This window comes from Brienomyrus brachyistius, chromosome 10 (assembly GCF_023856365.1).
Source record: "Brienomyrus brachyistius isolate T26 chromosome 10, BBRACH_0.4, whole genome shotgun sequence".
Lineage (NCBI taxonomy): Eukaryota > Metazoa > Chordata > Actinopteri > Osteoglossiformes > Mormyridae > Brienomyrus > Brienomyrus brachyistius.
In genome coordinates, this window is record NC_064542.1 from 2,369,192 (window position 1) to 2,387,026 (window position 17,835).

The window sequence follows — 17,835 nt, forward strand, 5'->3', positions numbered from 1 at the left end:
TTTAACAAAAACACAGCATTCTCATGTGGATCCTAATTACCCATAATTACTCAGAAACTGTACTCAGATTAGCAGGGAGTTCTGAGCCATATATGTCATATAATATATGGGTCTTCAGACACCTTGCTCTATAAACAAAATGCCGTTGTCATGCTTCTGCCTTTCCACTGTTTATGCAGCGAACCCGATTATCTCGGGAAAGAGAACGGCCAAGGTAAACTTTGAATGGGACATCTTCCATCACATGAGACCTAGAGACACACACACACACTAAGGACAATGCAGAGTCACCTGAATTTATCTGAAGAGCATGTCTCTAGAAGGAAAGTATCCTCAAGAAATGCATCCTCAATTCAAGGAGATCACGGCTCCATTGGGGCCGGATTTGAACCCTCGTCGTTGCAGCTGAGGTGACTCTACCCTCTGAGGCGTCGTTCTGGCTTCTGCTTTGCTTCCTGGAGGCCAACTGTTCAAACATTTCACTGAACACCAAGGACTTTTGAGTGAGAAATAACAAAGCTGTTTTGGTACAACAGGCTAGTAACATTTATTGTATAACATGCAGGACAGTCCAAGTTTGTGCTGTTGTACAAATGTGCAAGTAATGTCTAAACTCTTGGTGAAGCTTAACTGAGGACCCACCACATAAGTCATTGTTATTAGAGCATAAAAATGATGTGCGGTCTTGCAGTGACCAAACCTCTCACTTTATGAAATGTTCAGTACCTCAATCACACTCCAGACCTGAGCACACAAACCAGAAACCAGCGTGGGTCACCGATGTTTGCTGGCACTTTTCCTGTTGACCCTGATGACAGTCCAGTGTCTTACGATGCCACTGCAGAAGCGTAGATAGTCCTGCACTTGGGTGGCCTTCATGAGGAGACCTTCTGACTGGAAACATTCCCAGCTTTGTTATACGGAGCAACCTGCAAGTCAACTATGCCCAGGCAGAATTTCTCATATGCTTTAAATTCATCTTTAAAACATTCACATTTAAATCATTCAGTATATGGGAATCCATCCACAGTTCAGCAGTTTGACAAAAATAGGGCCACATTAACCATAAACTACTGCAAATGATGAATTTTAAATAAATTGCAGCTCATTTACTTTGCTGATGCTGTAATAGCAAACGGCTTCTGATTTTTGATATATAATTATAATTCAGGATAAGTGTCTGTTGAATAGCACTGCAGCACCTACTCTCTGCACCACCTGCTGTACACCACGGATGACAGGAAACATACTGCAAGTGTATTTTAAATCATTTATCAAGCATTTCCTTTCCATGTTCTCTAACTGTTTGTCCTTTTCGGGGTCATGGGGGGGGGGGGGGGGGGGGGAGAGAGAGGGGGGGGGGGTCTGGAAAGTATCCCGGAGGCTAAAGACACAAGGCAGGGAGCAACTCGGGATGGGGGATTCACATCTATGGGCAATTTGGTAACTGAAGTTAAACTTGGCATGTTTTTGGATTGGGGGTGGGTGGGCAGGAACCTGGGGTACCTGGAGAAAATCCCACGACATGCAGACTCCAAACACATGGAGCTACAGCAGAGACTCAACCCCTGGTCCCAGATGTGGGAGACAATAGTGCCAACCACTGCACCTCCACGTCGGTACATTTATCAAACATCAATGATGCAAAGAAAGACAGCTACAGATTTATATTCCAAAATGCTCGTCTTTTCGAGAGCAGAGTTTCGGCATCAGCAAACGGCAGTAAACTATTAAGAGCTGTATATGCATGTAATATGTATTGGGACAATCACAATATCTGAATGGAACTCATAACATAGGTGAAAATTCTAAGCTAGCTCTCTTCATTTTGCCATAACTACAGAAAGCCAGTCACTCTACTGATAATACAGGCTCCCCATTTCTCTCCCACTATACAGTAAACTGAATTTTTTTTTGCTATGTACATATAGTTCAGATTTTTTTTTTTTTTAATATAAACTGAAAAAATATGCATGAATGTAATACACAGTTGAGGGAAGCAATATGGTATTATTTAAAAATAATTAATTTAAAAATGCATTTTGTAGTTTTGATATCACCACATTCAGTGAATATTTAAATGAAGTAAAAAAAAATCGAATAACTGACAAGCTTTCCCCTTTACTTCTAAGCACTAGAAAGTTCCGGTTGACAGGGAATGAAATTATCACTCGCGGGCGGCGCTTCCATTCTTAGACGCTTCTGGGCTCGTTTTGATGGCGTTGGCACTCTCTGAGCAGCTGTTCGTCTCGACCTCTGGCCCGCTTACGCGCCGACAGGTTCGCAGTCTGTTGGCATCCGGCGTTCCATGTGCTGTCAGTAGAGGGCGTCCTCATACAGGTCTGTGCGGAGGCAGAACAGTATCCCACCCCCCAGCATGAAGATGGTAGCGCCCCAACCCAGGCCGTAGCCCCAGTTAAACTCATGGTAGGTTTGAAGGACCTTCCCATCGATGAACTTGATGGGGTAGAGGACCAGTGCGCAAGCCTGCAGGACCACTGTAACCAAGAAAAAAAAAAAAAAAAAAAAGATAAACAATTACTACGGATGTAGATCCACTTTGATGCCATAATTTATCTGGAAACACCTCACTCTACGTCCCCCAGAAAGCCTTGTTGAGCCTCTCATAAAAATGTCACTTCTGCATGTCCAGGGATCCTTATTGTCGGAGCACATTTCTTATTACCCTACAAAGTTATAATAAAAACAATTATTTTAAAAATGCTAAGAAAAAGGGACCGGCCCATATCACCGTTACGACCCTCCAGAAATATACCGGTAACGTCTGAAGACGGTTTGTAAACAGTGTTTGGAAGTAATGAACCTTAATCTCGATGCTCTACTGAAAGCTCCTTTGCCATTGAAACAAGGGGATGCGGGTCACATGCATCAAAGCAGGCGATGCGTCGCAACACGCTGTGATCTATTTCCGTGTTTCCGTGGAGATCTCGGCACTGGAGTGCCACAGTAACTGCAGGATTTAATTCCGCATAATAAAACTTAACGAAATATGATGCTCTCAGTGAGGATCAGGGGACTGAGGTGTTTACAGGGAACCAGAAGAACTGCACAGGCTGCAGCTGCCTGGGTCTCATCGCAAGGCTACGAGCTGAAGCAGACCTGGGCGTTTGGGACAGACCACACATCAATCCCCAAGAGCCCCTTTGGTTTGGACTCAGCCAGCTGTGTTTTTGGGGGGGATGACGTGAGGCACCCAGCGAGCCAGGAAGGGGGGGTAGAAGCTGTGGCCTGTCAGAGGCTGTTCTGTGGACTGGGGGAGCGGTGTTACACTTAGAGGATGGATTTAAGGCCATTACCCAAGAAATAAAAAATAGCTATTTAAACATGTTCCCTTCTTACAGTGGAACCCTTTATAGACTTGGGTATTTGGGAAAAATGCATCTCCCACTTTGGAAACCACGGGGGGGGGGGTTCTGTTCCACTTATATGGAAAATAAAGTTGAGTTACGCGTCACGCGGTGGGCCAGCAGGAAATGAAAATAAACGATCACTGGTAGACACCCAGCTACACAGCCTCCGGCATTTGTACGTTATATGCAAAAAGGCCAGACCCTGAACACACTGTCCTTCAGTCCTTTCAGATGAATGTAGGATGGGCAGCTAATGCAGGGAAGGCTTGGCTGAACCCAAACAAATTCGCATGCCTTTCCATTTACATAACAACCCAGATGATCGTCGTTTCTGGCCCGACCCGTCGGCTTTTGCTCTTCAGGCTTCCAGGATGGAAACCCCCGGTTTAAAAGAACTGTGTGAGGACACCACAAAAGTCCTCTGACCACAGAAGAGAGGCACGGCTTTTGGGAAAACCGTGTCCACCGGGGAGTGCTTAGCTTCCTCAGTATCCTTATAAATTTTACTGTCCCCAAAAAAATCCACGTCTAATCCCTTACCTTTTTATTTAATGTGAATGACAACCCTGTACTTATTAAGAAAGATCTCAGAGAGCTGAGGACAGCGCCTCGAGGACTGTGGGGATCCCAAGTGCGGCAACTGCGGCGCTTCAGAGTGAAAGGACTCTGCTAAATTTACACGGCAGAAGAGTCGCTCGGGTCCGTGAGCCGTAAACATTCTGCCCTGCGGGATCCCAGGATGTCTGTCACTGGACTGTCACTTATAAAAAGGATGCGGAGTCTTATTCGGCGTCTAATGAGGCCCAGGAGGGAAGAGTGTCCATCAGTGGGGCATCCAGTAGTCGGCCGTGCAGGCTGTGTGCCGGACGGGGAAATACACTCAACCACCGAAAAGGAAGTTGACTGCCTGATGTCACAGGAAACCAGGCATTGTGCTACGAACAATGTGGAGGGGGCGCGGTGGTGGAGGTGGGGAGCAGCTGCTGACAACCGAATGAGTCAACACAAGGCCCCTAGGTGAAGATAGTAAAGGGGGAGCAGAGGAGACGTTCATCATAGGGGGTTTGAAGAGGTCGACTTGCCTGCAGTGAAGAGGAAGATGGCGACAGTGCGATAGTGGTTCCACTGCGTCCCCTTGCACAGTGAGATGAGGGCGATGAGGAAGGCCACCAGCGTGACCGCGGCTCCGGCCAGCAGCAGCACCGCTGTGGCCACCTGCCAATCTGCAGACACAGGAATGGTCAGGCTCTGTGCAGGAACATCCAATAGCATGCTAGCGGGCACCTACAAAGGACACTGTCCCACACCGTCAGCTGGATACTCATCCGCTCCATGCCCCACCTAAGTATATCCCAGAAAAAACGCAGTCGTGCATGAATTATTACACTGAGGCTAAAACACGAAGGTTTGAACTCAAGCGGTTTGCAGTCTCCATGCCTCCCCACTGCCCTATTTGTCACACTCTTTCTCTTTTTAAAGGCTGGGCCCCTTTGTGCATTGCAGAATGTCATTGTCCTTCTCCATATGCCCCCTTATAATCCCGAATGACCCTTCTGCCTCTTCTCAAAAGCCTGCAACCCCCACAGCTACCCCCAAAACAGACGACTGCAAACCCCGACACATTCCCAAACCCCTCCCCCCCCGTCCTCCCCATTCATCCCTAGCAACCTGAAATCCACCACTCAAAAACAAGAGAACCCCAGTTCATACCACCTGTCTTTGCTCACTGCCCCCCGCCCCCCCACCACATCCCAAACTCCCATCAGTCATAGGGTAGTCCATTACTTCTTTAGAGTCAGTACAGCTACGAACTGCAGGAATGGATCGCTATATTAGGGCATGTTAGAAGTGCATAATTTCTATCCTTCAGAAAAGATGACTGTCAGGGTTTGGTGGGGGGGGGGGGCAAATATACAAATTATTAAAAAGTAGAAGAGCTAGCTGAGGCTGTGAATGAAAACTAAGCAGGGCTGTCTTCGATTGGAGCAAAGTACACAGTTGTTTACATTAACAGCAGAAGTTAGTCTGTAGCTGTGCAGCCGAAGCACAGTCCTCTGGATTCACTCAGAACTGAGCACTATTCTTTTCAAAGAATGGCCTCCACTCGTCTTACATTTTTTATATTCTTAAAAGGGCAGATTGTTACTTTACGCCTCACTTCATCAGCTTGCTGTTGTATACGCACTATGTAATACCCCTACGGTTTGCTGACCCCATTTCCAGGGCTGCAGGAGAACCGCATCCAGGCTCCGACCCTATCTGGCAGTCAAAGAAAACACATACCACTGCTGGACAGGCAACGGACACAGCAAAAGCTTCACAAAGTTTGCAGGAGTGAACAAACACAAACAAACATTTCAACCAACGGGACAGCAATGAGTTTAAGTTACTATCTCCTTGATAGATCATAAACATGATGGAATTGTGTCTGCAAGAGTCACAGGAAAGTCAGTGTTTTCTGTTTAATGTGCCTTGTGTCTATGTTAGCCATGTTTCTCGGGGGGAGGGGGTTCTACAGGAGTGCTGCCCACCCACGGCTCTGCCAATCAGCAGCGGTTCCCCTGAAGGACACAGTGAGTGAGTCTGCCTTGTTTCTGAGCGTGGTGACAGGCCTCAAACACTGGCCCACCGATCTCCCTGCCAGTGCGCCTCTCACTCCAGAGACCATTAATGTAATAGATGTGTGCCGATGTGGGAACTGGATAGCTGGAGTGGAGCAGACCACACCCATTCACACGGAATGGAGCCTGATTACAGAGTAATGTGAGAAAACTGGACCCATCCTGCACCATCTGCCTCACAGTAAAGCCTAACTGTTCTCATATAACTGATTTACAACGGGCCATTATCAGAACTGCGCCTTAACGAGCGCATTCAGAATATGCGGCAGTAACTATTCATGCTCCCAATGTCAGCTCCCGCTGTGTCATACCTCGAGCAAACTTTCAGCACACTTCAGGAGCTGTCTGTTAGGCTAGAAGGCTGCAATAGCCAGATGGCACTATCCCAGTAAACCAGCTCGTCAACGACGCTACAAATCCCTGCACAATGGTGTACGCGAGGTCCAGCGCCCCCTGTGGTTCGTCGCATAGCCTTAAACACACGAAACACGACACGGTTCTCAAAAGACGCGTACCAAGCCGTTACATGTATAACATAAATTCCCAATATGATACATAACCCATACAGCTGAACTGTTTAACTCGTTTTAAATTTATTTGTTTATATTTCAATTTGGCTTCAGTTTCACCAGAAAAAAATAATTACTACATTATTTCGACATCTCGTAATATAAATAATTATATGTAACACAAAGTAATATATTATAGTTGGGCATAATACGTGGCAGTTCGATTATTAATTTTTTCACAAATAAAAATTCTTCCTGAATACGAATAATTTTTTTTTAATCATGAGCGGTATCTGGTAGCTCAAGTTATTGCAAAATATGTCTTTTCTTACGGGTGAAAACATCAGTGCTTACACTTACGCACTGATAATGACAGCTGTACAAAACATACACTACAGTCTAACTTGCGCTTCATGAAAACATACAAAGAGAAAGCGATTGCTGATAATCAACATACTATTATTTTTTCCAACAAACATAAAGTTTTTGATACAAAGCAACAAGCACCCCGGACGACAGATACAATCAAGAGGCGTAAACTGGGGTAATGCAATGGCACCACATTGTCCGATCGCGGTTTTCAGCGTTTTCCCGAGCAATCGCATCATCTTACCAGTCCTTAAAGTTGACAAGCAATTCCAGTCAGCAGCTTCTTCCCAGCAAGACCCCCACAGCGACAAAGAGTAGCGGTCCGCGGTGACCCAAGCGGGACTAAGCAGCGCCACTATATCCAGACTCAGGGCGAGAAATACGCAAAGTAGAGCGATCAGTTTAAAAGGCCGGCACACATATGTTTCATTCGCGGACATCATCCCATTCCAAACGGACAGCCTTGCAAAGAATATATTTCTCAAAAGCTCTTATGGGCTCCTGCGTCCTTCGACTGAAAGTTGGTCTGGGGTCTAAAGGCGTATGAAGGAGACGAAATCCACCCACATCCTCGGGCTGAAGGGCTTTTTAAAAGCGCATCCTTGCGCCCCCTGTCGGTCCATCCAAAAAACGGCCATTCCAGAAGCCGCTTCTCCTTGACTGCCTTTTTGCCCACTCCCTGAATGAAAACTGAAATATATACGTTATTTTCTGTGGTATACGCACTATGTAATACTGCCCATTATACAAAACACTCTGAAGACGATGGAAATTTGATCACACAGTTAGTTTCGTTTAACGGTTGGGATGACAATATGAAATTCACCGCACTCCAAGTCCCATGTTAACATATTATTGGCACAGACTCATTTTTACTGTTTACTTTTTTCAAGTTTCATTTGGACTCATTTGACTGCAAACAGTGGCCACACTATCCAAATAAAGTAAAACTGAAAGATTTTGTACGTAGACATTCGGTATACAGACGTTTCCGCCGTCATTTACAATGCTTTCTGTGGCCAAATACCTGCGGTTCTCTTGCCTGCATTTTCACCCTGGTGTTAAATATACATTTCGGCTGGCTGCATTGCGTAGGAATAAAAAACATACCTTTGAAAACTGAAAGCAAGGGAAAACAAAGGAGAAAATAATACATTGTGTGACTCTGCTCTCAAAGAGAAGCGAGGGGAGGAGCCGTTGCATAAAACATTCCAGGAGCAAATTTAGACTTAAATGCATCTCGCCATTAAACCTTTACAGAAAGGAAAAGCACAGATGTGTCTGAACTGCTGATGCTAGTTTATCTTCCTCTCATTAGAGGGGGTGTTGATCAGCCTCCTGTTGTTGGCCTTATTAGACACCTACTGATTTAGTGCTGAGGGGAAGCTGCAGAAGCAAATGGCACCGGCACATTCAACTTCCCTCAAATAGGGGTATAATTGTAGCAAGCGCCCAAAAGTGCGGCAAAGCCTGAAATGTCACTTATGTCACGAGGATGTTTCTTTTTTTTTGTTCTCTTTTATGGTTTCTTTTTCTTTTTTTTTTTTTTAAATCTTGTGGCAGTGCCTGTGCTCTCTAAAGAACGACAGACCTGTGCTGACATTTCCAGCAGGGGAGCTCAAACACGCAGCTAATGGAAGCGGCTTAGCGTCTTAACGCTGCTGCACATACAGTACAGACAGCGCTGTGCCGTAGCGCACCAAGGACGCCCCCTTTTCTCATCTCATCCCCGCACATTTCGCCTTTGTGCTGCATCCCCATGGTTACTGATGATAGCAAATAAGAGCTAAGTAACATCAGTTATAACATAATGGATGCAACAAGATATATTTGAAACTTTAAGGATTTAAAATCCGTTAAAACGTATCACCCACCCATGCCTTGGTTTTGGTACATAATGCATATAATAATTTAAATATCTCTGTTACCTGTGTTACATTCTGTATATCTTATAATGTAGTAATAATAATAATAATGCTTTGTTTTTTCTACTCTCAAAATGTAGTTGATTGATGTAAAAACACAAATACAGCTTAGATCTCGTATAGCTTTATTTCAGTCTGACCTCCACCCCAATTAAATCTTTGACCAATTTGGGCTCAATTTTGAGATGTTAATGCCTTTGATCATGGAGTCAGCAGTCTGGATAGACTCCTCAGCGATTTACCACCAACTGCCCAAACCTACCAACCACAGTGTCAATGACTGTCATTCAATCACCTACAAGTGAACACATGCAAAGATTTGCCTGTGATTTCCTGCGCACTGCTGTCCTAATCTGGAGCAGCTCATCATTCATGTAGACCTGCTCTCCTGGGGGGTTGGGGGGGAGGAGGGTGATGAACGAGAAGTCCTGCGATGGCCCCATTCAGCATGAAGCCGGCCTGACCTCCATGTGCGCCTGGCTGTTGATAGGCCAGAGGGTAGCCGTGAAAGGACAACACAGATGATGCGAATGCTCCTGAACAAAGCCCGCAGCTTTCCAGCAGCGCCTGTCGCTTTCTCTCTCAGTGTGCGGGGGCCTAAGCTTCCACAAGGGGTGGGCTGTGTTGTCACTGCTGACGGGACCTCTGCCCTCCTGCGCTGCAAACATCTACTCAGCTGTTAGAACCCCGCTTTGATAACACGGGCCTCTTTTGAATGGATTGAGGCTGCACCCCCAACGAGCAGCAGGGAAAGGACAGTCTGGATGTGCAGTTCAGACATAGTGCGTTGCGTGTTTGGATGAATACGCACAATGGTTGTTATGCTATCTGAAGGATTGTCAATGAAAGTGTTTCACAACCGCATACATTAGTGACAAACCATTTTTAAATTATCCTGTACCAAGTGAATCATTTTATTGAAGGGTTGAGGAAATTTTAATAGTGAGAACCCTTTATTTTCTGAAAATATAGCTGGATGAGTGTAGATGTTATTTTCCTGCAAAAAGCATCATGCATGTTTAATAGAAATATTCAGAGAGTAACACGGTAAGAAACAATGAGAAGTATAGTAACCTAACCATTTAGTCAAGGATGTAAATAACACCTCCGTACTAATGTCACACACTGGACCTTGAACACTGGCTTGGCTGTGCAATATTACAGACACGTCATTCAGGAGGAACATTTTACCAAAAAAGTGTTTCCAAGCTTCCCTGTGACTCTGACAAAGATGTTAGAAGATGAATGGATGGATGAAAGTGTCAGATTACATTCTTCACAGAGGCTTAGAAACCGTGTGTGTGTGTGTGTGTGGGGGGGGGTGTAATTTGACTTAATTCGTACTTTAAAAAAAAAACTGACATTTATATTTAAATTTGTATGAATTTAATCTATATTTATATCAATATCAAACTTCCCCCTGTGCCATTTATTCTTCAGACAGCAAAATCAACATATTGTTAGCATTGCAGAGAGTGTCTGTTTAGGCCTGTCTTTTGTAGACAGCTGCTCAGCTGAATGGCTGTTCAGGGTTAATCTGAACTGACGTCTAATAACACACAGTTTGAGGAAGGGGTCTCTGGCACAGAGTAGACATTTTTCTAGTTTAAGTTAACGATGTGAGGAAATGGGATGGCGGTTAAAAATAAAAGTTTAAACATAACTGTGGGTCTAGTTGCATTTCTGGGCCTTCCTAATGTGTTGTGCAAACATTTACATCTTCAGAAATGGCTGCTGCTCAGATTTTGCTCTGCCTCCGGCTGCGTCTGAGCTCCCAGCGGGCCGGGTGGTCACCCCTGCATGAAGCTACAGCGTGCCTTTGCTCCACTTTAATTCGAACCCCATTACGGCAGTGTATCTGCTAATAGTTACTGCTGAGTTGATGCCCTGTAGAACTGCCATCTTGTCATCCCAACATCTCGCTCAAAATGCAGGTTGCATGTAAAGAGCATTTTTGACTCCCTTTGCATATTTTTGCATTGCTGAGTATAAAAATATTGATGATTCACATGGATTTTCGGTCCTCTATCCCAGGTTCCCCCGATGCTCCAAAGCCTGGAGGTTGGATTGGTGTCTCTGATTGGTCCATAGTGTATGCTTGCTCCTGTAAGTGCACTCTGTTTTCGGGGATGAGCTGAGATCTCACAGTGTCCTTGCATTCAGTGAACAGGTACAGAGAATGGGTAGACTGAAGGGACACCATACAAAGTGTGCTGTAATTTATGGGGAAAAAAAAGAAGATGAGATATGACTGCAGTAAGTAGATCTCATACAGTAGTAAGGCCAGTAGGAACTGCAGTGTGAAAATTCAGAGTACATTTAAATAACCATATTCCACAGCACTAGCTGATAATAAAATGCCGTCTCAGCAGCCTGGTAAAAATAATGCAGAATCATTTTACATTTGTTTTATGTTGACTACAGCCGAACACGAGGATGGATTAAAGGCATTTTGCTTGCTAATTGTGGCTCATTATAGAGCCCAAAACCTCCAGCATTCTACTAGCTGGGGAGCCTGCAACTTTGCCCGTCCATTTTCCTCCCTTCCTTCCCTTCCTGCAGACTTCCCGGTCAAAGCCATTTCTGTCTCACCGTTGCGAAACTTTTCAGCATCTGCCCTCTGGCATGCTATCAAAATGCAGGTAACTCCTCGGCCATTTTCCTCCGACACTGGGGTGTGATCTGCTGCCTGAAACAGGAGGAGATTACTCTGCCCTCCGATTGCAGCCAGATTATAGAGAAGCAGTTGATTGCAAGAAAACGCCCAGCTGGGAATTAATAAAATGCTGAGCTGGAGACACTTTCATTTACATATTTCAGAACTCCATGTATTTATTAATATGGCCACAGTTACAATGTAATAGATGTAACAGATGTTTCTTTTCATCCCAGTGCCCATGGAGAGTTAATTCAGTATAGTACTATTTCTGTTATTATATCCCCATTATATTCTGCATGGGTTTATTTGTTTCAATAGTCTTCTTTTCATGAGGTGCAGGAAATTCCAGCATGTTCATAGAGTTTTGGCCTAAAAACCTGATTGTACTGTATGAATGGTGTATTTAAGTGTAAGGTGCTGTCTGGCTCAGCAGGCTAAGCCTCTGTGCCTGTGATCAGAAGATCATCCGTTCAAGCTCCTGCTGAGTAGGATGGTCACATGTCTGTGGGCCCCTGAGCAAGGTTCTTAGCTCCTGGTTCCATGTGCATTGTACACTGGCGGTACCTGTGCCGTGACCCCCAGGCATGTTATACATTGGCTGTACCAGTGCTGTGACCCCCAGGCATGTTGTACACTGGCTGTACTTGTGCCGTGACCCCCAGGCATGTTGTACACTGGCTGTACCAGTGCTGTGACCCCCAGGCATGTTGTACACTGGCTGTACTTGTGCCGTGACCCCCAGGCATGTTGTACACTGGCTGTACCAGTTCCGTGACCCTCAGGCACATTGTACACTAGCTGTACCAGTGCTGTGACTCCCCAGGCGTGTTGTACACTGGCTGTACCAGTACCGTGACCCCCAGGCGCAATGTACACTGGCTGTACCAGTGGTGTGATCCCCAGGAATGTTGTACACTGGCTGTACCTGTGCCGTGACCCCCTGGCATGTTGTACACTGGCTGTACCAGTGCCGCGACCCCCAGGCACATTGTACACTGGCTGTACCAGTGCCGTGACCCCCAGGCACATTGTACACTGGCTGTACCTGTGTCGTGACTCCCCCAGGTGCGTTGTACACTGGCTGTACCAGTGCCGTGACCCCCAGGCATGTTGTACATTGAATGCACCAGTGCTGTGACCCCCAGGCGCATTGTACACTGGCTGTACCTGTGTCGTGACTCCCCCAGGTGCATTGTACACTGGCTGTATCAGTGCCGTGACCCCCAGTCGTGTTGTACACTGGCTGTACCAGAGCCATGACCCCTTCACATTGTACACTGGCTGTACCTGTGTCGTGCCTCCCCCAGGTGCATTGTACACTGGCTGTACCAGTGCCATGACCCCTAGGCACATTGTACACTGGCTGAACCTGTATCGTGCCTCCCCCAGGTGCATGTTGTACACTGGTTGTACCTGTGCTGGGACACTCAGGCACGTTGTACACTGGCTGTACCTGTTGTATGCTGGTTGTATCTGTGCCATGACCCCCAGGTGTGTTGTACACTGACTGTACCAGTGCCGTGACCCCCAGGTGCATTGTACACTGGCTGTACCAGTGCCATGACCCCCAGGTGTTTTATACACTGGCTGTACCTCTTGTACATTGGCTGTACCTGTGCAGTGACCCCCAGGCGCATTGTACACTGGCTGTACCTGTGCTGAGACCCCCAGGTACACTGTACACTGGCTGTACCTGTGCCAAGACCCCCAGGCATTTTATACACTGGCTGTACCTGTTGTGCACTGGCTGTACCTGTGCCGAGACCCCCAGGCATTTTATATACTGGCTGTACCTGTTGTACACTGACTGTGCCAGTGCCGTGACCCCCAGGCACGTTATACACTGGCTGTACCTGTGCCGTGACTTCCAGGCATTTTATGCACTGGTTGTACCTGTTGTACGCTGGCTGTACCTGTGCCATGACCTCCAAGCTTGGTCTAGCTTATCTGTTTGTCTCATGGAGAGGAAAATCAGGTTGACAAAAAGAGTCTTGCCACAGGGATTAATAAAGCATCACTATTCTGTTCTAATTCAGTTCAGTGTTGTTCGAGATTGCTTTCATAAAACAGTATGCAATGCTATACTTAATGATGCCCTTATAGAACATCCCCGCTTGATGAGTATTGCAAAAGCTTCTAGTGACAACTGGTTAGACACAATTAAAATGAGAACAGTATGTATCACTGTATTACTGAGGTTATCTAATAGAGCCATTCACTTTCACAAGACACTGTTACACGCCTTCATAAATTATTATGAACACAAAGGCATCTGCGGCATGTCTGTGGTCAGTCCAGCCACCACCATTTTATTTGGCTGTCCCACCAAATCGCTTTTACATAAGAGGCTGATGTCTATAGTATCACAGCAGGGCTGAATAGGAGTTTCCTGGATATTTGGTCTTTACAACAAATTTATGTTAATCTGCAGTACGAATCTCTTCTAAATGCTTTAGTTTTTGTAAGTAATAATAATAATAATAATAATAATAATAATAATAATGGGAAAATGCTTCATTTTTTTAAGGTGCCACTTCACAATAAGGGTACCCTTATAAAGGGATTATGAATGGTATATACGTTTATAAGTTATCAATTAGGTTGTAACACTTTGTAAATCATTACTAGACAATTATAAACGAGTTATGCCGGAGTATTCTTCTTATTAATGAATTAATACCATTTATAAGTGGCAAAGGGGAGCCTTATTGTAAAGTGGCTCATTTGGTTTCATGTAATGAAAATGACTTTTAATTATTTACTCCTTACATTACGGTATTAGGGCTGCATGGTGGTGCAGTGGTTAGCACTGTCGCCTCACACCTCTGGGACCTGGGTTCGTGTCTCCGCCTGGGTCACGTGTGTGAAGTTTGCATGTTCTCCCCATGTCGTCGTGGGGTTTCCTCCGGGTACTCCGGTTTCCCCCCACAGTCCAAAAACATGCTGAGGCTAATTGGAGTTGCTAAATTGCCTGTAGGTGTGCATGTGTGAGTGAATGGTGTGTGAATGTGCCCTGCGATGGGCTGGCCCCCCATCCTGGGTTGTTCCCTGCCTCGTGCCCATTGCTTCCGGGATAGGCTCCGGATGCCCCGTGACCCAGTAGGATAAGCGGTTTGGAAAATGGATGGATGGATTACAGTATTAGCTATTTTTCCATGTAATGTTTTAAGTGCAGTTACTAGGATATTTTCTGGATCAAAATGAGCCTTAATACGTTTTGGTTGAATTTAGTGCTTTTTAGTACCTTTGCAGTTTGATTATAAGAGCATTTATTTTGGAAAAATACCCTTAAATATCCGTGTCCAAAAAAAAAAAAAAAATCCCAGCTGAGATGATGTAATTCCCAAGTCATCCACTGGATGGCATGTATGCAGTAAATTCAACATATAGTCTGATGGTGCATGTGGCTTGTTAGAGGATAATGGACAGAATGCTCAGCTGCTTGTTTTCATTTCATGATATTCCCTCCAGTTTGGGATGATGAGAAAGTCCCATCTGCTATGAAAACAGAGGGGCTTGGATGTTGGTTATTGATTATCTCAATGTGACTTGAATATGCTTAATTCTCATGAAGGACAGCTTGCTATGACAATTAACGTAAAATGGAAATATCAAACAAAATATCCGATATCTTATAAAATAGCAGAGCAAGAAGTGAGCATTTAAGGATGCTCTGTACCAACTCTTCACAATCTTTTGAACATTGTCTCTAGCTGTAAAAATAAGCGCGGTACAAAACACCTCCAACCTGCACTTCTTGGCCTAGACACAGAGTTTGACGAACCATCTCTGAATAATTTGTATAAACAAGCAAATGTTTGCTTGTTTTCTCTGCCACCCCTTAAGCTTATCTCTGCAATTAGTCTCCCTTGGGAAGCCTGTGTATAATAAATGGGCAATTATTGGTCAAGAAATATACTGTATATATATATATATATATATATATATATATATATATATATATAATTTAAGACAAAGTATTTTCATATTTGTATAAAATATATAATTTTGTACTGCTTATATATTTATTGCAGTAATATATAATATACATATACAAAAAATAATTAATTAATGTAAATTTATACATTCTGGGGGCAGCATGGTGATGCAGTGGCAAGCACTGTCACCTCACACCTCTTGGATCAGGGATCCATGTGTGCGGAGTCTGCATGTTCTCCGTGTGTCATTGTGGGGTTTCCTCTGGGTACTCTAGTTTTCCCCCCACAGTCCAAATACATGCTGAGGTTAAATGGAGTTACCAAATCGCTCATAGGTGTGCATGTATGAGTGAATGGTGTGTGAGTGAATGGTGTGTGAGTGTGTCCTGCGATGGGTTGGTGCCCCATCCTGGGCCATTCCCTGCCTTGCATGTGTGAGTGAATGGTGTGTGAGTGAATGAGGTGTGAGTGAATGGTGTGTGAGTGTGTCCTGTGATGGGTTGGTGCCCCATCATGGGTTCTTCCCTGCCTTGTGTGTGTGAGTGAATGGTGTGCGAATGAGTGGTGTCTGAATGAATGGTGTGTGAGTGAATGGTGTGTGAGTGAATGAGGTGTGAGTGAATGATGTGTGAGTGAATGGTGTGTGAGTGAATGAGGTGTGAGTGAATGGTGTGTGAGTGAATGAGGTGTGAGTGAATGAGGTGTGAGTGAATGGTGTGTGAGTGAATGAGGTGTGAGTGAATGAGGTGTGAGTGAATGGTGTGTGAGTGTGTCCTGTGAAGGGTTGGTGCCCCATCCTGGGTTCTTCCCTGCCTTGCGTGTGTGAGTGAATGGTGTGTGAGTGAATGGTGTGTGAGTGAATGGTGTGTGAGTGAATGGTGTGTGAGTGAATGGTGAATGAGAGTGTCCTGTGAAGGGTTGTCTCCCCATCATGGGTTGTTCCGTGCCTTACACCCAAAGCCTCTGGAATAGGCTCTGGACTCCTTCGACCCTGAATAGGGTCAGCGGTTACAGAAAATGGACGGATAACAGCTTCTGCAGAATAACCTAAAGTAGTAAAGTAGTCTTTATTGGTGGTGGTGGCGATTTTTTTGATGATGATGATGATGATGATGATCAAATGCTTGCATGATTCCTGGTGCTTTGAAATTGACACTCAAATCCAGAACACCAGCTCCTCCTTCAGGTTTCACTGGCATCACTGAGATTAAATAATAAGTCTGCCTATCTCAGTGTGGGTTGTCCTGCTACGGACCATGTATTACCTTTGTCTTTGCTCTTCATTTACCTTCCTGCACGTCACTGCAGACATTTGTTCCGGTGGAGTTCACTGATGTGGCTGGAGGCGCCACCCTTAAATGATCTTAAATGACTATATCATTACAAAGGATCACAGCTAAATCCACATCGTATGTTTACATTTCATGAATAGAACAGGACAAGGAGAAGAGGATAAAGGATGACTGAGCTAATTATGTAGGCCAGGTATCTGTCCATATACATGCAACACAGGACATCAAACTGTTTATTTCCATTATGGACACTGCATAATTTTGGATGGAAATAAATCTAAACTTTGAAAGCTTTTGAAGGGAGGCCAGAATTGAATTGACGAACAGTCCTCTGTTTCTTTGTAGTATATTGCATAATTAACATTCTTACGTGTATTTAATGATGTGGGTGATAGGTGTGATGGCTGGTATATATACTGTAGACCAGTGTTGTTGTTCCTGAGTAAGGGCTCAGTAAATCAGATGTGCCAAGCAACGATTTTTCTGAAAATCCCAACAGTCCAACCAAAACCTCGGAGCTAAACTAAACAATTCCCAACTTTGAAACCCGTAAGCGGGGGCGGCATGGTGGTGCAGTGGTTAGCACTTTGGCCTCACAGCTCTGGGACCCAGGTTCGAGTCTCCGCCTGGGTGCATGTGTGAGTGAGTGGTGTGTGAGTGTGCCCTGCGATGGGCTGGCCCCCCATCCTGGGTTGTTCCCTGCCTCGTGCCCATTGCTTCCGGGATAGGCTCCGGACCCCCCACGACCCAGTAGGATAAGCGGTTTGGAAAATGGATGGATGGAAAAGCAAAAGCTGCATGAAGTTTTGTACCTTTATCTTGGTCTCCTCTTGAACGTGAACTTCACTGCGCTCAACCAACAACTGGAACAACATATCTGAAATGAAGCCATTGTTTCTATTGGGAAACTGGTTTCAAACTTTATTCTGATGCAGCATTTTATTTTGGAGGGAAAGGACCTGAAGTTTCCCATTCATACAATATCTCTCTTTTTAAATAGATCATTTAGAAACATCTATCCATCTCCTGTTACAGCTCATCTGATTAAAGCTTGTAGAGGGTCTGGGGACTATGGGTAGGGAACAATCCAAGATGGGACACCGACACATACAGATATAAGGAAATTTGGTGACTCTGATTAAATGTTTTTG

General features: G+C 44.9%; 1 protein-coding gene across 1 annotated transcript; it reads right to left on the reverse strand.

Annotated features, from left to right (window-relative positions):
* Positions 1–1,344: 1,344 nt before the first annotated feature.
* LOC125751031 (transmembrane protein 47-like) lies at positions 1,345–7,468 on the reverse strand. The gene is made up of 3 exons (XM_049029470.1): positions 7,115–7,468; positions 4,454–4,594; positions 1,345–2,498 (listed from the first exon to the last, which is right to left on the reverse strand). Exons 1-3 carry the CDS (start codon positions 7,311–7,313, stop codon positions 2,317–2,319), a joined length of 522 nt encoding a protein of 173 aa, XP_048885427.1. The 5' UTR covers positions 7,314–7,468; the 3' UTR covers positions 1,345–2,316.
* Positions 7,469–17,835: the final 10,367 nt, after the last annotated feature.